At 41.9% G+C, this 23,466-nt stretch overlaps 1 protein-coding gene across 2 annotated transcripts; it reads left to right on the top strand.

The window, feature by feature from the left end:
- The first annotated feature begins 1,182 nt into the window (after positions 1 to 1,182).
- Positions 1,183 to 23,190, top strand: LOC114554419 (carbohydrate sulfotransferase 11). 2 transcript variants are annotated; one of them, XM_028576258.1, is made up of 4 exons: positions 1,183 to 1,230; positions 1,351 to 1,900; positions 17,037 to 17,116; positions 21,736 to 23,190. In XM_028576258.1, the coding sequence occupies exons 2-4, from the start codon at positions 1,807 to 1,809 to the stop codon at positions 22,579 to 22,581; spliced, it is 1,020 nt and encodes a 339-aa protein (XP_028432059.1). In that variant the 5' UTR covers positions 1,183 to 1,230; positions 1,351 to 1,806; the 3' UTR covers positions 22,582 to 23,190. The 2 variants fall into 2 exon arrangements, with proteins under 2 accessions (XP_028432059.1, XP_028432058.1); XM_028576257.1 differs by lacking the exon at positions 1,183 to 1,230 and having other exon boundaries at positions 1,346 to 1,900.
- The last annotated feature ends 276 nt before the right edge of the window (positions 23,191 to 23,466 follow it).

Below are 23,466 nucleotides of genomic sequence, written 5' to 3'. Positions count from 1 at the left end.
ACACATTTCAGTTTGTATTTTCTTAAACAGGCAGTCATGTTGGTTTTCTCTAATTTTTAACAACTTTTGGATACTTTCAGGTAGTAATTTCTTTTTTTTATAATAACAATGGGTTCATTATTTGGCTCTTCATAAGTTAGCTGTGTTTGCTATTCTTATGACTCTCTTATGAACCCCACCACTACATATTTCTGTGCTTTATCCTGTCATCTCATTACACAAATACATCTGATTCATGTATGATATTCACTGAGTGAGCACAATATAAATTATAGCCTATACTGAAAGTATGAAAACACACAGGGCCTTTCTGCAAGGCAGGGCCTTGGTATTAGTGTAATAACGCAGGATCTATTCTCGCTCGGTCAGTCTGCCGTTTCCTCTTTCTCAGTTCCTCCGACAATGCTTTCCTAGCTTTCTGCTTCTTTTTTGCCGGCTCAGTGTATGCGTGCAGTGCCGTGAAGCAATTCGTTACAACGCGAGATCTGTATCTGAAGTCTCTTTTATATAAACCTTAGTGGTCCCCTAATACTGTATCTGAAGTCTCTTTTATATAGACCTTAGTGGTCCCCTAATACTGTATCTGAAGTTTCTTTTATATAGACCTTAGTGGTCCCCTAATACTGTATCTGAAGTCTCTTTTATATAGACCTTAGTGGTCCCCTAATACTGTATCTGAAGTCTCTTTTATATAGACCTTAGTGGTCCCCTAATACTGTATCTGAAGTCTCTTTTATATAGACCTTAGTGGTCCCCTAATACTGTATCTGAAGTCTCTTTCCCGAAATTCAGCCTTGGTGCAGAATTACAGCCACTAGAGCCAGTCCCACAATGAGCTTTCCTTAGGATGTGCCATTTCTGTGTCTGTAGCTATTGAGGAGGAGAGGTGGAGGGCGGGGGGTGTGACCTTGACCAACTGCCACTTTTCTTGTTTGAAAGCCATGATGTCTCTCTCTCATAGTTCCCCTTTAAGCGTAATCCAGACTTGACTCCATCCACCTTTTCAGCGGAATTCCATTACTAGGCAACAGCCTGAACCGTTGTTAACTTCCTGTCAGATAATGTCATCCACATGTAGCTAGGCTACTGCAACAGAACATCAACTGGGGGCCATTTAAATGTTTATGTTTACTGTGAAGTGGTGAAGTGGTTATATAGCTATATGGTGGTCTATATAGGTCATGGTTACTGTGGCTACCAAAACCAACATTTTGCCCACGTTTTCAGCAGGTTTGGACGTTCTTTTGGCAGAATATATTTTTAAATTAAAATGACTGACCGGAGGTTTTACCTTGAAAGGACCAACAGGAACAGCTCGACTAGGCTACTAACGTGATTTGTTTTTTTCAGGTAGCTGCTTGTGTTTGGGGAGAAAGGGGTTAACCATTGAGGCAACCAAACGTTTTGGGAAGACGTTACCCCCCAGTTACCCCCACCACCACCCCTCCCTTTACACAAACAGGCCGCCGGCCCCTGCTCGGACTAGCCAGATACGCTGACAAAGTAATGCAGCCGGTTCTAGGTTTCTCTGCACCGGCTCACAGTAACGTTAACGTTACGGTAACCGTAAGATACGGCAGACCCGGCAGAAGTCTGCGCAGCCTGGCTCCTTTGTTTTCTACTCTGTTCACCGCTGCGACTTCCAGCCTGGACAGCCGAGGATGTACAGGAAGATAAGGAGCAGCAAAGGTCAGCGAGCCCCGGATCGATGCTCCTATCGGTGATAGACAACTAAAAACGGCTCGTTTTTCGCATGAACCCGGGCAGGATTCGGCTCGGCTTCTCGGTCCTTTCCACAGACTCAGGATGAGGAAACCTAAAGTGACTCGGATGGCTTTTGCCTTGTGCCTGGGATGTTTCATTATGGTCATTCTTTACTTCAACAGCAGTCTGAAGCCAGGTGAGCACATAGTCTTCTTCAGCAGCGTTACTACTGAGCCCAAAATACATAACTGGACCTTCAGTCAACAGGTATTGTTTAAACATGTTGAAATGTAGAAAAGAAAACCGTTTTGAATGAAAATATAATAGTGTGTCAAATATTACAGTTGATTATCAGTTTATCACAACTATTTACAACTAAATACAACAAAATGAACAGGATGTAGAAACTACTAGAACTACTAGACATATCCCAGCCAAGCTCAAATTAAAAAATTGTAAAAATATTTCCTAGAATCTAAGTCCCATGAGGTAGCTATTACTATGCCTACATATTTTTCTTCAACAGTGGATATCTTTTTATATATAGATTGCATTCATTTAAAACTATATTTTAGACATTATAAATATATTATTTATATGGTAAGTAGATCTGATGTCTACAGTGTGTTGTCTAACCTAATGGCCTGTTGGTCTGATCTCAGTAGTTTACACAGTGCAGCAGGCTAGCTGGTCCCATTCTGTGTGGTTCACTCATGGTATGTCCACATGTCACAATAATGATCAAATAAATGGATGTCACAGTACTGTAAGGCATAGTAATTATCTCCAGTTGTGCTTGAGCTAAAGTCTAAGAAGTACTGTATTTAAGCCGTTCACATCATAATCAAGGGATCTCTGTGTCTGTGTTTCTGTGGGTGTTATAATGTCGTCATGTTCATCCTTGTGCACTCCCACCCTGTGTCTGGATTTCCCAGAGAACCACAGATCTTGGTCGGGGAACAATTTCATTACCAAACTGATTAGTGGAGTGTTTCCTCCACTACGTGGAGGAAGGCTGGGAGAGGTTGCAGCTGGCTGGTTGCTGAGTTGGCCCTCTCTGAGATCTGTTTCCACCTTTTCCAGGTCCCTCTCTGCCACATACAATGGCCTCATTCAGACATGCCAAGCTATATCATGGGCCAAAAAAAATCGTATATAGCCTATACTGTGAGGAGCGTTTGGGTTTTTAAGAGAGGGGTCAGTCAGTTCTGGATATGTGTGATGTGAGACGTGGGGCAAAGACTGTTTGGAGTTATTAGGAATCTATGAGAGACCAGCCTCTTGTGGAGACAGGTTTCATCCTAGCATCCCTCTGAAAAGGATTTCAATGTGCTGTTAAACCACTAAGGTAAATGTTTGGGGCTATTGGAAGTGTCAAGGTTACATAAAAAAAACGTGAATCCCTCGGATGGTTGTACACTATTCATGTCTAGTCATGTTTGATGCATTCCAGGAGGGTTTTTTTGTAGTGGTTTTTCATTAACAGTAGCTGGTTTGCAGTGGTATAGTCTAATGTATTGTAGTGGGTATACTGTACTGTATATTGGCCAGAATCTGCATTTGGGAGAGGTGGGGCCATATTATAGTGGGGGGGTCAGGGTGTCCTCCCCCAGGCTCGTTTTGAGCATCAACGACTTCATTTCCTGTATTCAGATACACTTTTATGCACCAATTTATGGGGGAAATCCCTTTATTTAGCCTATGTAAAGAAGAAAAACACATATGATAATTGAAAATATATCAAAACTATAATGGAAAGTATGTTGTTGCGTGTCATTGAGGCATTTTTAAGTGGGTATATGGAAATGCTGGAGCTTTCTTAGTGGGTATACTGCCTGCTTATCACATAGACTACACCACTGCTGGTTTGATGTGTCTGCCTGAATTATCCTCCTCTGTTTTAAATACTTCTTTACCACATCACTTTCTTTGATTTTGATGGAGAAACATTAAACGTTTTAGATCACAAATTAACATGCTTATATTAAACTCTATTGTATCAGGGCTGGAAATATCCCAACTTGGCCTGCTGTTGTCAATATTTGGCCATTAATATAAGAAATGTAATAAGAAAAGACCTTTTTTCTTTTTTTACAACAGACATTTTACATGTAAAAGCAGGAAAAACACAGGAGGTGTAATTAATGGCACTATCAATGGCTGTGTTGCATTCAGGCCCAAATGAGCATGCTGGCTCACTGGTATCATGGCTTAATGGACACTTCATCGTTAACGTTATCAGTCACACCTGTGCTTTTCCTGCTATGACAAGTCAAAGTGTTTGTTGTGAAAAGGTCCATGTTGCACCAGAACAACGGCTCCAAATGAATGATAATGTTGCGCCATAACTGCTGGATACTATGTCAGTGTTGTGTTTCGGCTTGTGTCCGCTGCCCCCCCCCCCAAAAAAAAAATTAGCTTTAAGGAAAACCTATGATAACTTTCTGCAAACTGTGCCACATACTGTATTATGTGGAGCGGTTTATATCCCAGCAGAGCAGGGTTTTAGAGGCTGCAACACCCACTGCTAATATGATCGCTTCCTCCATTACGGACTCTCCGGTTCTCATTTCTTTCAATTGGATAGCAGTTGGCCGATGGAACAAATAATCATGTTGAAGTTCACTTTTAAGTTAAATTCTACGCCAATGCTTGGATGTTCTGGCCCTAAATAAGACTTAGTATCTACTTGCTTTTTTACCAAGGTACACAGCAGGATAAGTGGCTGCGCTGTGAGCAGGGACACATTAGAGCCAAATCATCCCTGGCCGACATCTGAATTCCTCCTTCGAGAACCTCTGATTTTGCACAAAGCAACCATAACGAAACATGGCGCCATACGAGGTTATCGTTAACACTAAGATCAACAAATTTGTGGAAAGACAATACCCTCCGTTACTGTATGTGTGGGCCATCGGGGGTAAACGCATGCATAGATAAAAGCAGGTATAGCACCATATCAGTGAATGGTGAAACATCTGAAGGTGATGATTTTGCACCTAAGACGTTGCCTCCGGTATTCTGGTGTTGAGCAGCTCAATTACACAACAGAATGCGTCTCATGTTTCAAACATTAAAGCTGCATGTCAGCTTTAAATCAGTAGGTCTCAGATATGCAGCCAGGCTGTCCTATTTGCATTTAGAACACTTTTGAACTTCCCTCTCTTGTTCCATCTGGAGTAAAGGTCACATTGTTTGTTCAAAGACTATATAAAGCTGCAAGAGAGCAGCCCCATAACAAAGGAATGCACTGCTAAGTCCGAGTTTCACAGTAGCCTTGTTTACATTCACCCATTTCCATGCACGTTTTGAAGTGTTGCATTGGAAAAGCTGAACGGAAACGGCAAAAAACGTCCTCAGTTGCGCAGAAAAAGTTGGTTCGCCAAACGGGAAACGGAAACGCCTTTGCTGAATTAACGTAGCGAACATTTAATTAACAGGACTGATCAGCTGTTTCTTCTGTCTCCGCTGTCAGCACCTTCCCGCATAGTCCCATAACTTCACTTGAACCAGTACAGAACTTGTTCCATTCATTAGCTTGACTCAAGACAATGTATCTCGATAGTGTTCTAGGGGGATCCGCCTCATTACGAGAAACCTTGGTTTTCTCTGGCAGATGAATTGCAAGAATTTACAAATCTGTTCCAGAAGACAGGACTCCTTGAATTGAGCATTCTTTTCAACGTATGGTGGCGTCACTACAAGGGCAGCTGTGGTTTCTATATAGTTTACACAGACACAAGGATTGAGGAGGAAGATGGCTGTGTGGAATGCGCTATGTTTCATGGCATTGTCAGGATCTTCTCCTGTCCAACCCCACTGATTTACATGTTCCCAGTAACATTTACAGATGTGAGTTGATGCTTATCAGGTACCTAGTCTTTGCTATTTAATTACAAGCAGAACCAGACACTAGCGTTTGGTCCTTGGGGCTACTGTCATTCTCCCTGTACTGCAGAGGTACCCCCAGCCTCAAACCTTCTTGTCTGGGCTTGACTTAAGGGCCTAAAAGAGTTTTTACAGTTCAGTTCAGCACTCCAGTTTTATTGGAACACCTCCTCTCTGACTCCATGTCTTCTTTTGGCATTATTCAGCCATCTGTGTCCCTGAAGTCTCTGGAAGACTCGGGACAGCTAACATCAGTTCAGTCTCCTGACTGCTGTCTGATCCTCAGCCATCCGCGGCTAGCATCTTACGACAGGTCAGTTCCAGCCTGTTCTCCTCCAGCCAGCCGCATATCATGACACGGAGCTGCAGGTGCTGAGGATTCAGCAAGAACCCTGGAGCATGTTTTTATTTATTTATCCATAAGACCATCTGCTTTCGGAGCTGAAATGCTCAAGTGATTTGCAGTATGTTTTTCCCCTTTCACAGTTGATATTGCTCAATCGGACCTCCACTCTACATAATTCTATTGTTTTACTGAAGTCTACGGGCTGCTGTGTGGTTAGGGTGAGGAAAGACACACGCACTCGTAGCCACGATGTGAAGGCTGTCACGTCGAAACGGTAAATTATTTAAAAAAACAATAGCATTCTTCTGGTTTCGCGCCAGTTGCATGATAGAGACGTCATCAACGTGCCCACTCGCTCCCTGTGAATTCTCCGGACAATGACCAGCTTTGTGCAATGACCGGATGCTCAATTCATTTTCAATTTCAAGTTTTCTTGCACTCAGTGCATGATAATGCAATGAATGACACGCGGGCTCAATCAGACATTTCACAGACTTTGTACTAGAGGGCTGGCAGCGTGAAGACGGTTTAAAGTCCAGTTTTTAGTTAACAAAAATGGGGTTAAAAAAAACAGAGGGTAGAGCTCAATTATTTAGGGAGGCAATCAACTCTAATTTAAAGTTAATGATTTATACTTTGGAGAGGATTCAAAAAGAGACAGCTTGTGACATCTGCTTATCCAACAGATGCAGCATATGCCAGTTTGTCTTTGTCTTTTCTTTCAGTTATTTTTATCCTCACCCTGTTAGTTTGCAGATAGATTATTGCACAACTATTAAATGCAGGTGTGCTGGAACATGCAACTGGATACCAAACTTAACTTAACTACCATTTCCTTTGTCTCTGAACCGGATCAGAAAGACCCATATCTCACATCTGCATGCATTCTTCTAAGACTCAATAAACAGACACTACACCACGCTCGTGCCTTTGCACTTACACCCTTTACACACATATTTGCGTGTCCTAAAAGGATCAGGCTTTCCCTTGTACAGTGTGGCTCTCAGTAAAGCTGCTCTTTGGCAGGAGAGGCCAAAGAGGGGGGAGGGGCCCCCAGTTTTCCCAGTGGGACCTAAACACAGAGCTCCGTTTATGGCCGGGACAGGAGGAACACACATCAGCCTTTCTATATTTTGCATTTCCGAAGCCTTTGGTTTTGTGTGAATCCTGAGGAATGCTGCAGTTTTGGGTCTAGACAGGGTTAAACCAACAGGACTACTCCTTCCTTTGGAAGCCTTAGGTGGGTTTGGTGAATCTCCTTATAGAGGAATTTGAGCTAACAGCTGAGACAGTGTTGGTTAGAATAGCACATGGTTTGAGCCCATAGCTTTAGAAGTTGTGTGTGTGTGTCTCTTTGTAGATTTTTTTTTCACTTTTGGAGACACTTCATTTCTTCATCAAGCGTCAGAAATACAGGCCCACCTCAGTGTTTCCCCTAGGTTGACTCGACTGCTTTGGCTCGGCAGATGGGCTTTAAAGACAGTTTCTTAAGATATTTATCAGTTACTTTTCCAAATATTTAACCGTTACTTTTCAAAATACATAAGAACCAACCACTCTTCACGTCGGTATGAATGAGCACAGTCTATTTAAAATAAATAAAAATACGTCACTTTTCAAGCCGGTTCGCCTGTAACTCCCATTATTTCCTTCTTCCAAAACAGTGGTGCAAATACCAGGAGTTGAGTTTTCATTAAAACCAGGCATGTACAATTATAGGGGATACGCTGCAACCTTTTTTTATCAACTTCTTCACAATGCACAGTATCCCATTCTGTGTGTTTAGAAGCTTCTCAGCTTTAATGCTACGTTGTGTTAGCCTGGATGCCAGCAGAACTTAGTCCCGCCCACAACATTCGAGGTTGGGAAGTTACCTCTAGTCACATTCTGACTAGAATCTGAGTAGGACCATGTCAGGTTAACGTTGTGTAAGAATTTCTCCCATCTAGCGGGGAAATTGTATATGACAACCAACTGAATATTACTTCCTAGCCCCTCCCATTCAGAGTGCTTCTAACTCCTACGGTGGCCGTATTATTCCAAGAAGTACCACTTTGTCCGTCAGTGTTCTTTCCAGTGTAATAATAGTTTGTCGTTGTTTTGGTACCATTTCATTCATTCAACATCAGCTATCAGGTTCCCAAACATATGCAAGCTAATGTTAGTAAAGTATCAGCGCTATCGTTATTCTGTATTTTGTACGAGATTAATATTGTAATGCAGTGTTTACAGCATAGGAGAGAAGCAACGGAGGTTTGTGTTTTTAATGTATTTCTCTGAGCAGTGTGAGCAATGTCAATGAAACCGAAATGAGCTCTTAGTATCTCCATCGTTTACATGCAGCTGTTATGCACAACCATGCTATATAATAGTTATAAAAAAAACTAAAGAACTTCGAATTTACACAAATAGGCAGAATTACCTTTTGAGAAGAAAGCAGGTAACTTCGGCGTCCCTTTTTAAAATCCTTGCTCCTTTTATGAGCTCTTTCCATCTTGGAAAAGCCACTCCAATATTAACTTTGGTCTTGTTCCTTGGCGACTCCGTTACATGTCCTCGAGAATAGGCGTGATCCTCCATCTTCAACAGGCTTTCAAATCTGCCGGCAGTCGCGAGTAATCTTCTCCCCCTCCCTCCCTGTCATTCGTCATGGTGCCACTGAGTTTAAAAGGGCGAAAGGCGGAGGTATGTCCCTCTTTGGCTAATGTATTTTAAAGAAGGATGGCAGCCGTCATTCCAGCGACTCGCTCGTATGTATTCTGAATGTCAGATTCTATCCTCACAAGAATACTTTGATTACTTGGTGGAAGTAATTACACATGAATGAACACATATTTGTGAAAGAACAAAGGTTTTTTTGCTGAGAATCAACTGAAAAAATTACACAAAAGAGCTTTAAGAATTAGAATCAGTTAATTCCCTGATATTTCCATCTTGCTCTTTGTTAAATACTTCATAACAAGATGTGGATAATACATTTCCTTGCGTGCTGAGTAATGCCACATTAGCAGGGGAGTGATGACACACAAGGCACTCTTTCAGCCCAGTTAATGTGCCATCTCAGCTTGTTGCTGAAACACTCACAGTCTGCCAAGTGTTTGTCAGTTCCAAAATGATTTCAGACTTTACCTCTGCTGACCGGTGTGTCATTTAAGAGGGGTAAGAAGGCTTTGGGAGTGGTCATGTTGGAAATGTGTTCTTGAATCACTGGTAGTTTCCATAAGGAAGTGGTAAGGTGTTTAGAAACACAAGGCAGCTCAAGGCAGAGGTCAAAACCTTCCTTTGGTAGCAGCATCCAGCAGCATATCTGACTCTGACCATTCCACTAATACCGCAGAATTTGGCATCGTATTCACACTGTGAATGATGAACATTAAGGCATTGACACACCAGCATTTCAAATTGCCATAGCAGAGCATTTAATCACAGCTAATGGTGGATTTGCTTATGGGGGCAATGTAAATATGTGCAAAGTTAAACTTGCGTTGAGTTTTAAAAAAATGCTAACATATCTTTATTGAATTTCCAAGGGGCACAAACAACATAAAGTAAGACAGCCACGGAGTAAAGAATAAAGCCCCTCCCCCTGCAACTCCTTAAAATCAAAAAGATCATCATCGCCATTGACCAATACCAAGCCATATTGACAGTAATGGCCTTTGAGGGAACAGAGAGCCAGAGAGTCCAAATAGAGTATGCTATTATATCTTATTAGTTGTGTGTCAGCATTTACTGTTATTTAATCTCCTCTGTCAGTATAAACTGCTCCTCAATAGAGCAATGGTTTGCAGACAGTTAAGGCAGGAGTCAATGGCGTGGAGAGCTTAATTTTCCCTTTTCAATAACTTTTTTATCAAACAAAATGGTGTACAAGAAGAAGCCTCGAGAGGGGTAGCATGTTAGCAGTTAGCTTTCCAACTACTGCAGCACAACTCTTGGACCAAAGATGTGCAGATTAATCTTGCTGTTGGAGTTTTCCATAACATAAAGTACTTTTGAGTGACAACTCTGTATGAAATTTCACTTATAAGATCTATGTTGTATCCCTCATATACTCACTTATTCCTCCATAGTGTGGTCATGACTACACATTCAGTACTGTACATATCTCATTGGCTGTCTCCACCATGAGTGTATCAGTGGGTTTACAGCTCATAAGCTGCTTGGCACACATGCCTAGCCCGATCACACAACAGTGTGGAAAGAGACACACACACACACACACACACACACACACACACACACACACACACACACACACACACACACACACACACACACACACAGCTCAGTCTTCCTCTAGTCTCAATATTGTGTGTCAGTGCATCAATGTCTTGACGTGATTGGGCTCTTGAATGAATGCCACGAATTAGCATTAAGTCCCATATACTTTTAAATTCAGTGGCATACAGATGACAAATGTTATTGCTGTCTAAGCAACTCTGGAGCTTAATGACTGCATAGTGCAGAGAGGTTATGGTTATTTCAGACTGATCTCATGAAATGGTGCCATTATTGGCGTGCTATCAAGACGTATACTCGTTTTTTAGCGTGTTGATCAACGGCGTTTGGCCTCCATTGACTTACGTTACCTTGCGATTGTGTGTGAATTGACGCCGTAGCGAGTAGTATAAAAGGACGAAAACCCGCATAGGGAGGTTGGTCGTGGGGGAGGATGGGTCAAACACAGGACTTTCACCCAAGAGACCGGGGATTGCGTCCCACGTGTGACTTTGTGTCCCGCGTGTGATGTTTTCTTCTTTTCCTAAACCCAACCAGTTCTTCTTTTCCTAAACCCAACCCACGTGACGTTTCCTAAACCAAACCGTAGCCACGCGATAACCCGCCACGTGGCGTGTATGTTTTACTCTGTGACGTTGCAGACTGCCGTCCGCTGAAATATATTTCTAATCAAGATGTTTTTACAAGAAATGGCTCATTTTAATCCCAACAGCTTTAGTAATAATGTTTCAGTGCAAAACGAAACTGTCAAAAAGTATTCTAATATTCACAGCTTGGTAAAGCCCATTGAGTCAATTTTTGCAAAGACATAAGTGTTGTCGCCTTGTCATATGAGCTTCACCTGTGACTAATAATGGATCAATTAGGTCTCAGGTGTGTATAAAAACAACCCCAGTACACTATACCTTCACATCAATTGCAACTAGACCTCTGCAAACATGCCTAAGATTCACCCTGAGACTAAAGTTTTGATTATCAAGAGGCTGAAGACCAGATCCACTGCTGATGTGGCAGACACGTTCAATGTGTCTCAGCGTCAAGTACAGAGGATAAAAAAAACATTTGAAGACACTGGAGACGTTTTTGACAAGCCCAGGTCAGGCAGACCCCGCAAGACAACTGCTCGAGAGGACCGTTTGTTGGCTCGAAAATCCAAGGCCAGCCCATTTTCCACTGCAGCAGAGCTCCACGAGACCTGGTCACCTGAAGTCCCTGTGTCAACCAGAACAGTTTGTCGGATTCTGTCTCAAAATGGCCTACATGGTTAGCCTGGGTAAACCCTGACGAACTTCCGGCAAATTTGAGATTTGCTCTGCAAGTCAGTCTGGCGAAGAGCCCATTCAAACCCATTTCCAATGTCCTCAAAATTGAGGCACCAATCACAACCGTTGAGGCGGGCTTTACGCGACGAGGATAGCGCAGCGACGGCGAGCAGCTTTTTGTTTACATTCAACATGATGGCTACCGAAGCCGTGCTTCACGTGCTCTGCCATGACCGGCGGCCGGCAGGTCAGTCTGACATATGGCGATTTCATGCAGGTCAATACTACAATTAACTGATAACATAAGTTATACGAGTTACAGTTCTCAAGGACGCACGCACACACCGACAGCACAGTCTCTTTTTCCTTTCTCTCAACTTCTCCGCCGTGTGTGGCCCATACCCGCTCGCGGTGTGAAGTGCGTGTCCGCGTTATTCTTGCACATGTAGGGAACCTCGTGAATTAACCTGCAACATGTCAGCTGTTTGGAAATTCTTCAGCGTGTGTGCAGAATATAACAAGTTGCAATATGCAACACCTGCAAGGAAAAAGTAGGGCGTGGAGGGACGACACCAAAAACCAAAATCACATTTTTTTAGTTGGATATTGGATGTGAAAAGCGTCACCCAGATCGTTGGTCTGATTGGCTGAAGGACTATCCAATTGCGCCCAGAGGCATTTGAGTGGCGTCCATTGGTGACGCCCCTTTGGAAATGAACTGTCAATGAAGCTTTCCCAGACCCACTCTCAGTTCCAACTGAGAAGGGTCTGGTGTCAACCAGGCTACTCCATGGTCGAATCAGTGCCCAGAAGCCAGCACTAAACAAAAGACAATTGAAAAACCGTGTGGCATTTGCCAAGGCCCACAGCCTGCTAAAAGGATGGACGCTGGAAAAGTGGAAGAAGGTGGATTTTTCAGATGAATCTTCTGTTGAATTACATCACAGTCGCCGCAAATATTGCAGGAGACCTACTGGAGCCCGCATGGATCCGAGATTGACCCAGAAAACTGAAGTTTGGTGGCAGAAAAATCATGGTCTGGGGTTACATCCAGTATGGGGATGTGAGAGAGATCTGCAGGGTGGAAGGCAACATCAATAGTCTAAAATACCAAGAAATCTTAGCTACCTCTTATATTCCCAACCATGAAAGAGGCCAAATCCTGCAGCAGGACGGTGCTCCATCGCATACTTCTATCTCCACATCAAAGTTCCTCAAGGCGAAGAAGATCAAGATGCTCCAGGATTGGCCAGCCCAAGAACATCATTGAGCATATGTGGGGTAGGATGAAAGAGGAAGCATGGAAGACGACACCAAAGAATATTGATGAACTCTGGGAGGCATGCAAGACTGCTTTCTTTGCTATTCCTGATGACTTCATCAATAAATTGTATGAATCCTTGCCAAACTGCATGGATGCCGTCCTTCAAGCTCATGGAAGTCATACAAGATATTAAATTTGGATCTCACAGCACCACTACTTAATTTGCTGACATATTTTTGTATTTGCAGTAAATTTGTTCAATTTCTGTATAGGCGACAAAACTTTTGTCTTGCCAAAATTTGACATTTCTGTCTTGATTAAATGATAAATCTTTTTTCAGTGAAACTAATTTATTTCAGTGCATTAAACATAATTTGGGAGGGTTTTATCTTTTCATATGAGCTATTTCTAACACAAATTGATTAATTAAAAGTCAGGTTAATAGCAGGTGTTTCTACGAAATAGATAAGCGACAAGACTTTTGTCAGGGACTGTATAGAGCGTAGACATACATGCGGATAGCTCAAAATGCGTACAGGTAACACGCCACTTGGCTTTAGGAAAGGGGCGTGTATGTTTACGCTTAGTCATGATGTCACGTTGGTTATTTAATAAGGTTCTTTGAAAGCATTAAAAACATACTGAAGTTATAGGGACTTTTCTTTTACATTAGTTTAAATGACACTGCATAATAAGATCTGTGAAATGAGCAGTTGAAACCAATTTGTTGTTCCTTGACCCAGCATTGTGTTGTTTTGCTGAATCCCGACTCACAGCCTCAGGGCAGCAGATTTTGACTCTCTTTTATTGTTTATACAGCAAGGCGTGACCAGGATTTTTTTATATCTATTATTTTTGCCTCAAGCACAGGATTTTCATGCAGAACCAAATATTAAAGTCCTAAAGTATACCAGAGTCACGTGTCGATCGGCTTGGGGGTGTACCTCCTCTGTTCAGTAATGCACACAGAACAGAAGAAGAAAAGTCAGTGGCAGTCTGATCATTTGCTTGAATAAGTGTCTTGTATTTACTTGGTTATCTATTATCACTTCCTCGTTTGGAAAAAGGACTGCTTTAATAAAGATATGAAAACACAAATCGGGCAACCTTGATTTCAGATAATTTTATTAGATTATACGTTCTCTAGCTTTAGTCTTGTTGAATTCAGCCGGGGAATTTCTTGACTTGAGGCAAGCTCTAGTATGTTGTTATAAAAGTTATGCTTGCTATAATCTTTGCTTCATTTTAGTGTTAAACTATTTGCATGAGATAATCATGAGAGCCACTGACCTTGTGAATATCACAGAATGCCCCTGAGGGCAGAGCACATGTGGAGCAGACACCGGGCCTGACCAGAGATAAGAAGAAAAGCTTTTCTGTATTTATGCTGCGAGTGCTGTAAAGCTGACTCGATGTCGATGTTGCGATCACGCAAATTCACGCAAATTCAACTAATCTTACCACGTGACTTTGGTGCGACTCGCAATTTTGACCAATCGCCGCAACTTTTCCGCAGATTTGACTAATAACCGGAGTGTCCCGCGACTTCAACCAATCCCAGCAGTCCCACGTGCCAGACTTTACGTCAGTATAATGTGACTCTGAGAGCCACTGACCAAGCGGAATTGAGAGAGAGCTTGTTTCCGATATGAAGATGAGACTCGAACATCTCACATTTACCAACAAAACGTACCGCGAAAGACCGTGCAAAACATTTCAGACCATCCTGCCAACCTGTATACATTTTAACATCAATGTACGCTGTAAGAATTTTTCACTTTAAAGTCAGCGGCTGCTGATTCAATCCTGTCGGCTCTCTGCCGCGGGCGGGGGCGGGGCTGCTGCTCATACAGTTCCCCCTGCTACTGATGCGCACACACACACACACACACAACAACACACACACACAGTGGATGCAGGAAAAAACGGACATGAGACGACACAATGACCTAAATTGAGGACAGCTCCAGTCGTTATTGTAAGTGCAATGAGAAGTTAAAGTCCAATAAGTACTTTATCAAACCGTATGAATGTGAGTCCCAGGCCAGGTTAGGAAATTAACTAACAATGTAAAGATCAACAAGCCACTGACACATATGTTCAAATTAGATTCATTCAATAAATTATTATTTTTGTCTTAAATCCACCAGCATCCTGAGCCTTTCTTTGTAAGGTTACTAGGAAATCTCAGCCCAGAGTAGTTTTATTCTCTCCAAAACAAGTTTCCTTTTTATTAAAAAAAAAAAAATCACAACTTTTTTTGCAACTTTCACTGTTTCCCACAACTTCATTGCAACAAACATACAAAAGACATTGCAACTTTTTTACAAAAGCTCCAGCGAAATCAGGCATTTTGGGCTGCAACATTCTCAAAAAAAGGCTGTGAAATCCTGGTGGGACTGACTTGCAAGTAAACAAGCTTTTAAGAGAACTCCAGTGATTTTGTCCATTCTTTGATGAATAATTATCTTAACATATCTGTAAGGCTGCAGCTATCGATTCTTTTTGTAATCGATTAATCTAGCACTTTATTAACGGAAGAGACATTTAAGGTGAGCCTGACTTTAGTTGGTTTAAGTTGGGGTGAAGTTTGCCCAGCATTTGATTACAAAGCTGCAGTGCCATACCAATAATGTTGGCCCAAATGCACTTCTAGGCTCTGACTCAGTGAAGCTGTGTAATCCGATGCTGGCGTGAGCGCTCATCCAGCAATGCTTCCCAACATACCCAGACCTTATCTAGATCCCTTGGCTTGTCTTTCTCCCACAGAGTCTGACAATAATTGCCTATTGCCTAACTATTTTGATTTTTGATGAATCGGTTTGAGTCATTTTTCAAAAATTCTCTGATTTCAGCTCCCTAAATGTGAATATTTTCTTGTTTCTTCACTTCTCTATGACCGTAAACAAATGGAAAATAACAATCAACAGATTCATCGACAATAAAGATAATCGTTAGTTGCATCCCTAGTTTCAGCTGTTTTACATCTAAAAATGTTTACAGTACACCACACATTATCTATCTTTGCTGCTTATTAGGGGTGGGGGGAGGGGAATCAAAAATCGTATGTATCGCGATTTTAGAATTATTTTCCCTAATCTGATGTGATAGGATGTCGAATTCCTACTGACCCGATTGTCTTGTTAATGACCACTCTAAATTACATCTGCTTGGGAGACAGAAGAAAGTTTGGCTAGCCGGCTCAACTGCAACCAAGAAAATGATAGCTCAACGCTGGCTGTATTTTCTGGACATAGTTATGCTTGAGCTCTCTACAGCAAGGAAATGAAAAAATGCAGCAGCCCAAATATCAGTCCTAACGACCTCAGCATGACCAGAATTAGAGAAGAGTGACTAGGCAAGGTGTGATCTCTGTTTTGTTTCCTCGAGACCGTGGGGGGTGGGAGAGGGTTTTTGTTCTGTTCAAAAATATAAAAATAATTAAAAAATGTATCTTAAAAAAAAATAAATACGGTGTTTATACGGTACCGCCGACAGCGACTACGTCATATCCGTTTCCAGCAAAACAGAGCGAAAACAAAAATGACATCATGTCAGTCAGTTTCTGTTTCTCATAAAACTATTAGTTTTTAGAAATGTCCCATGATATATTGACTCTAGAAGTGTATTATTGAACTTCTGTTTTTGTTAAAGAAGGAAAAGAAAATTGCAATACTTAATACTATCGAGTCGCAATACTTCTAGAATCGCAATAAATGAAAATCTCAATACAAATCGAATTGGCAGCCATGTATCGTGAAAGAATCAAATCGGGACAAAAGCATCTCGTCCCGGGCCTGCTGCCTATAAACTTAAAGGAGGATTAAAAGCAGGTTTTGTCCTTCACAAAGAACAGAGGCTGTGGTCAGTTTGGATTTATGTCACTTGGATTCCAATCATGATATGCATTGTATGGGGAATAAAATAGCATAACCAGTCTTCACATGTGACCATGTTGGGTTTATTATTAATAAGTGTATGTTTTTTAGAGCCATCTTTTAAAGCTACAGGGTGTGTTAGATATTTTGGTCGAGTAGCCTATCACTGTAAGATGATTCCAAATACTTTATTTACAGTATTTTGTATGATGGTCTATGGCGCCGGTTTGTTTATTTTCTTGTCTTCCGACTTCTCTTCTATTCTTGTACTTGTTTTTTTGTTGTTCTTTGTGGACTGCATTGTTTAAGTTGAATACAGTGAGTGCTATTGTTTCATAATGCACCGTTATGGAACATTTCATGATGTCTGATTGCTGCTTTAACTTGACGCAGTTTTGGTTTTGGAAGCTCTTCCAGTCAGATTTCGTGACCGATGTGTTCTGTTTCCTCAGCCTCGGAGCCAGTCGGGGAAGGAAGCAGTGGGCACAAGTCGAGGAGGAGTCCTCTACAGACACTTTATGATGGTGACCAGGTCAGTCCTGTCTACTCACACACAGTCTGCACTGTAACTCATTATTAAGCCCCACATGAACTCTTTCTGTACTTATTTATTCATAAATATTTTCTCAGGCTTACTCATGCATTCAGTAGGAAATTGTATACATAATTTAGAATGCAAACTCAATTTGCTCTGAGTGAATTCAAGCCCTCTCTGCAAAGGTAATGATGGATGAACAATGTACGATCCTGATTCATTCAAGTGTATCAAGTGTATTTATTAAGATACTATACTTTTTTAGGAACAGCCTGTTTAAGACGTGCAGCGCAGCTAGAGGTGCATTTTACCCTGGTACTTTGATAGTTGAGTGTGTGTGTGTGTGTGTGTGTGTGTGTGTGTGTGTGTGTGTGTGTGTGTGTGTGTGTGTGTGTGTGTGTGTGTGTGTGTGTGTGTGTGTGTGTGTGAGAGAGTGTGGTGTCTGTGTTCAGCCTCTACGTATGAACCTGAGTAGGAGTAAAAAGACATCAGCATCTTGAATCCAATCCTATTAAAAACATCTGTTTTGCACCAGACCTAATAAAGCCATCTTTACCTGCTCGAGTCGCCTCACACAAATCATCCCTGATCTCTGTGATACACACATCCACGTCAAGTACGAGTCCTTTGATGTTTATCCAGCAGAAGGGAAAAAAAAGGTCAGCCATCTTTGTCGAATTATACCAGTGACATTTATTTAGGAGGATTTGTGTGTTTGTACAGGCACTATCGGACAATTAAGAGCTCAGTAATTTAGGAGGTGCATTCGGTGAGACTCAAAGAGTACTGGCGCCTTTTAGTCTTGTTTTTCTTTAACAAAGAGAGGCAGTCTCATACAATACACCGATAACTCAACATGCCTTTAAATGAATAAATGAAAATAGCTTTTCTACACAAAATGACTGTTGTGGTTACATTTTTTATAATTTTGCTTTTTTTTTTTTAAAGGGGTTTAAAGGGTTTAAAGACTTTCTCTAACAACCGGGGCTCTAAATAGTCATTTGTACAGACACACTGTACACTGTACAGCTCTGTAACAGCTGTTTCCAGTTAAATCTCCCTGTGAGTAGAAGGAAGGTGCACAAGCCAGAAAACAAACCAGCTCCAGCAGACATCGTTTACTTTTAATTGCTTGTGATATTGTTCTATTTTACTTCTTTCCACTTAAGCCCTTCCTCAGTGGCAGGAAGCTGCGAACGGGCAACGAATAGGCTTTGTGTATTTTACATATGTAAATACAATATGTGAATGCTTTTGTGTTTCTTGGCTCATGCACGTTGCATTGTTCTGACGAGCAGCAGGTAATGAAGTGAAAGTGATGGAAATGGAAGATAACGGCCTGCAGTCTGCAGACGTGCAGTTGATAGGACAGCAGAAGACATGAAAGGGGAGAGTTGGGGGGGGAATGACATGCAGCAAAGGGCCGCTGGTCGGAGTCCAACCCGGGCCCGCTGCATCGAAGAGGAAACCTCTATATATGGGGGCCCGCTCTACCAACTGAGCTATCTGGGCACCCAAGAAAATGTAATTAAATAGTGATTGGCACCTTTAAGATCCCCAGCTAATGCGTCCAAATACCCAAAATTATTTTTGTATAAAACCTGTTTTGTTTTATTGAAAAAAATTTAAAATTTTTATATATATATATATATATATAACTTATATAACTTTGTTTTGTGCTGTTTGGTATCGCTGCTGGGCAGCATAAAACATTTCTTAACAATGTCTTTACACTGTTTTCAAAGAATATTCCCCACGATTATTTTGCCTTCGGTTTGGAGAAAAGCATGACAAATGGATTTGGTGTGAATCTTGGCCTAAATATGCCAAAGTGTAGCTTCACGCTACAGTTGACACGTCTGTATGTACTCACCATACTTAAGATGACTGGTATTCTTTTTGAGTGGCATGTTTGTCTTGTGGTGCATCCCTGTGGCTATTTTAATATCCTCAGAAACCCGTACTGAATCATGCATATTGCTCACATGAAGGGTTTAAAGTCTGAGGTGGAAAAGCAGTGTTGTTAACATATAGTACCCAAGCGTCTGCTGAGAGAAGAGTCAGCGTTGGCTCTACAGTCTTTGGCCAGTCCGGCGTATCCTTGATGATCCGGTGTCTGCCAGTGAACACAGAGCCACTCAAAGTGTCAGGCACGGAGTCAAACGGAGAGACTCAGGGATCCAAGCCTCCTACCGCTGCAGTGGTGAGCCAGGCTGAGTAAGTGAAAGGAGTAAATAAGGCGTTTGTGCCACGAGGAGGCCGAGCTGAACTGGCTGACCCATGATTGTATTAGGCGGATGTCAGGGGATGGACTATGATTAAGACCTCCAGAGGAGAAGTGTCTAGTATACTTTCTCAGAGAACTTATAAGGTCTTGGACACATGCAGGACATCTGCTCCACTTGGCTAACTTTTATGTTATACATTCCGGTTTGTTCTTCTCAGTAGGGCCTCCAAGGGCTGATTTATGAAAACATGAGCATAACGTGAGCTTTTCTTCGGTCACAAATGCTTATATTCCACAGATTTTTGTCTTGGGTGCTACTGCTAGGGCTGGGCAATATGGAGAAAATCCGATATCACCATTTTCTTGACCATATCGAAATTGCGACGATATTGTAGGGTTGACAATTGGTGCTTTCACAAAATATTTTTTTAAATATATTTTAGATCATCGTCAATAATGTGGTAACCAGTTGCATGTGAAATTATAGAGAAAAAAATAAATAATTTTTTTCCAGCTATATGCTGACTGCTATCATGCATGCACAAAAACAGTGTGATGTTAAAACAAATCTGCAATTCTTCAAATGATATTCCCTGAAAATGTTTCACAACAGATTTTCTGAGAAAATTGAGTTGGTATGTGCTTGCTTGTTGTTATTATCAATTTAGTAAAGTAATTGTATATCACAATGTGCTATCTCCACATATGATTTCTTCCCGATATATGATCTAAAATTACAAAAGTTACAGGAAAACAATATTCATAGTCATAACAATATAGTTCACAGTGAGACTTCTATACGACTCCGTAGTGCGGCTGGAACACAGGTCAGTCGTGAATGAAAAATATTCAATCTTTCCGACTCCAAACTCTGCCTGGACCGCCTTTTATAAAGTAGCGGGATAGCTAGCTGTGAGAAACAGGTGCGGGGTGGGATTTAACATTATATGTCATTTAGCTGACGCTTTTATCTAAAGCGACTTACAATTGCTATATATCGGAGTGTCTTGCTCAGGACACATTGGTTGATGTATCGCGGTGGGAATCAAACCCAGATCTCCCACACCAAAGGCATGCGTCATATCCACTGCGCCATCACCACCCTGATTTGGTACCTAGTCTAGTTCATTCAGAAGCTTCTGGAAGCCTTTTTTTTATCCACTGTATGGATGGGCATCATATCTTTGGCCAAATAATACGTTACAGCATTGGTGATTTCGGTCTCGTCGAGTTCTTGTTGTACTTTGTGCCACTAGCAAAAACACTTGAGTATAAACTGTTCCGCGTATAAACTGTTCGTTCCGTTTTGTTATCTCTATCTATTTCTTCACTTACACTGTCCCTCTGTCTAAGTATGCACACACGTCACATGGTACGCTCCATAGGGTTTGTCACGTAGTGGACCCATGCGCTGACGTGCAATACCATGCACATGGAACGGTAACTGGCCAATGAAACAGGATCATTCTAGCGTTTCAAGCGGGCTCTAAATCAAACAAAACTAAGCCACACAGCCAACGGACGGGACGCAAATAAAATAAACAAAATACTGCATACTTATTGCAACATTTTTGATATAATGTTGCGCAACGTGATCTCGCAGTAACGATATTAAGTCAATATCCTGCACCCCTAGTATAGTGTGTAAATCACTTTAGTGACATCACTTTAGTCGGCGTCGGTTGGGGCTGAAAAGTACAAGTTTGAAAATAAAAATGAAAACCATATATATATATATATATATATATATATATATATATATATATATATATATATATATATATATATAAAAGAGCTATCCAGACCTCTGTGGCCCACTCCTTATCTCTATCTTAAGCTAGAGGCTTCATGTTACATTAGCTGCTACTAGCATAACACAGCAGAATTTCCCACTGAACTGTCGGCAGTTGAGATGCATTGTGGGAAATGTGGGCCACATGTTTTTAAAAGGAAGCAGAATGGATGGAGTAAAAAAAGACGATAATCTGTGGGGCAATGCTCAACAGCTGTAGTAGTTTTTAGAAGCATTATGTCCTTCCTTGCCAGACTACATCTCCCAGGGTTCCAGCCTGAGATCACTACTGTGGGTGAACTGACAAGCACATCAGGTTCGCTCACATTAGTAACAGTGTTATTGTTGTGTATTATTGTAATGCTGTTTTGCTTGGATGTTATAGTCTCACACTGAAAATAATAATTTGGATTTTCTCTCTCTTAGCAGTTAACATGAGAGTACCGTTTTACTATAACCCTATAAATAAGGGCCAAAACTATGAAACTACAACCCAAGTTGTTCCAAGCAGAATTTTCCTTTAAAAGTAGACCAGTGATCTAGTTTCAGGTTCTCTTACTGATACATAGTTCTTTCTGTTTAATTCTTTCCCTGTAGGTTGAGTCAGCAGTACAGGCGATCCATCAGGGTCGAAGGGAGGTGTTAGAAGAAGCCTGCCGCTCCTACACCCGCAAGCGCCGAGTCCTGATCCCCGAGGACCTGAAGCACGTCATCGTGGACGACCAGCACGGCTTGCTGTACTGCTACGTGCCCAAAGTGGCCTGCACCAACTGGAAGCGGGTGCTCATGGTTCTGACGGGCGCCGCCGGCTCTCACCGAGACCCACTGGCGATCCCTGCCAACGAGGCCCACATCCCGGGAAACCTCCGCACCCTGTCGGAGTACTCCACCTCCCAGATTAACCAGCGCCTGCGCTCCTACCTGAAGTTTGTCTTCGTGCGCGAGCCCTTCGAGCGGCTGGTGTCTGCGTACCGCAACAAATTCACACGGAGCTACAACACCGCTTTTCATAAACGATACGGCACAAAGATAGTGCAGCGGCACAGGCAGGACCCCCAGCCCGAAGCTCTGGAGAGAGGAAACGACGTCTCCTTCGAGGAGTTTGTGTATTACCTCGTGGACCCGGCCACCCAGCGAGAAGAGCCATTCAACGAGCACTGGGAGCGCGTGCACTCCCTGTGCCACCCCTGCCTCATCCACTACGACGTGGTGGGCAAATACGAGACGCTGGAGCAGGACTCCCGCTACGTGCTACAGCTGGCCGGGGTGGAGGACCAGGTCAGCTTCCCCGCCTCATCCAAGAGCACCAGGACTACAGGCGACATGGCGGCTCAGTTCTTCCACAACATTAGCCCCTTCTACCAGAAGAAGCTGTACAACCTCTATCGCATGGACTTCCTGCTCTTCAACTACTCAATACCAGCCTACCTCAAGTTTAGATGAGGCAGGGAGCCTAGGAACGTCACTCATCCACAGACCTGACTTACACATGTGGAGCCTAGACTCTTTGTATTTGTTGAGGCCTTTTTACAGAACATTTCAAATACTGTCGAAGATGTATCCTGATTAGAGCTCCAAAGTAAATTAATTTTTACAGACTGAGGATACACGTAGGAGAGGGCATTTAATCACAAGATGACCGTTGTTGTCTGAAGAAGGCAAATTATAATTTACTGTAAACAGTAATCCAGTGGATGTTGGTCACTGACTTTGAAAGTATGAAATACCATTCAACTGGAAAAAAAAATCCATTTTTTTTGTCATTTGCACGACAAATGTAACCTGCAGTAGCTTAATGAAAGTATTAAAATCAGACAGTGAATGTCTCCAGACGTATGTGCCTCTGATCGTGGGCCTTTTTTTGACCCCCAGCAGACAACGACAACTTTTATAACTGTGACTATGTTTATTTTTTTTGTGCCGTAGAACAGTTTTGTGTAACAGTGATATTGTCTTTTATTTATTGTGTTATTGCTGGCAACAAAGTCAGACAAACCAAAATAGATATATAGTTTCTCTCACAATTTTCAAATAAATGCATTTCATCAAGAATCTGTCTATTGGTTTGAATGTTGGATTGAATATTATTAATGTTTAGAAGTTTTGAAGGCAGCAACCCTGATCCTTGACACACTGCCGTACAGATATCCTTCAGAATACAGCAATCACTCATTACATTACAGTCCTTTATTTCAATGACAAATCGTGGCTGCAAGGATGTCATCTAGAAGTTTTTACAAATGTGAGAGCAAAGTCCAGTCAAGCTTGGTGTCACTGTGAAAATAGGACTATTACCATCTTTGGATGCTATTTTCAGATCAGAAAGAC

This window comes from Perca flavescens, chromosome 4 (genome assembly GCF_004354835.1).
Source record: "Perca flavescens isolate YP-PL-M2 chromosome 4, PFLA_1.0, whole genome shotgun sequence".
NCBI classification, from domain to species: domain Eukaryota; kingdom Metazoa; phylum Chordata; class Actinopteri; order Perciformes; family Percidae; genus Perca; species Perca flavescens.
Note: the sequence above shows the minus strand (reverse complement) of the source record. Positions and strands in the feature narration are given on the sequence as shown.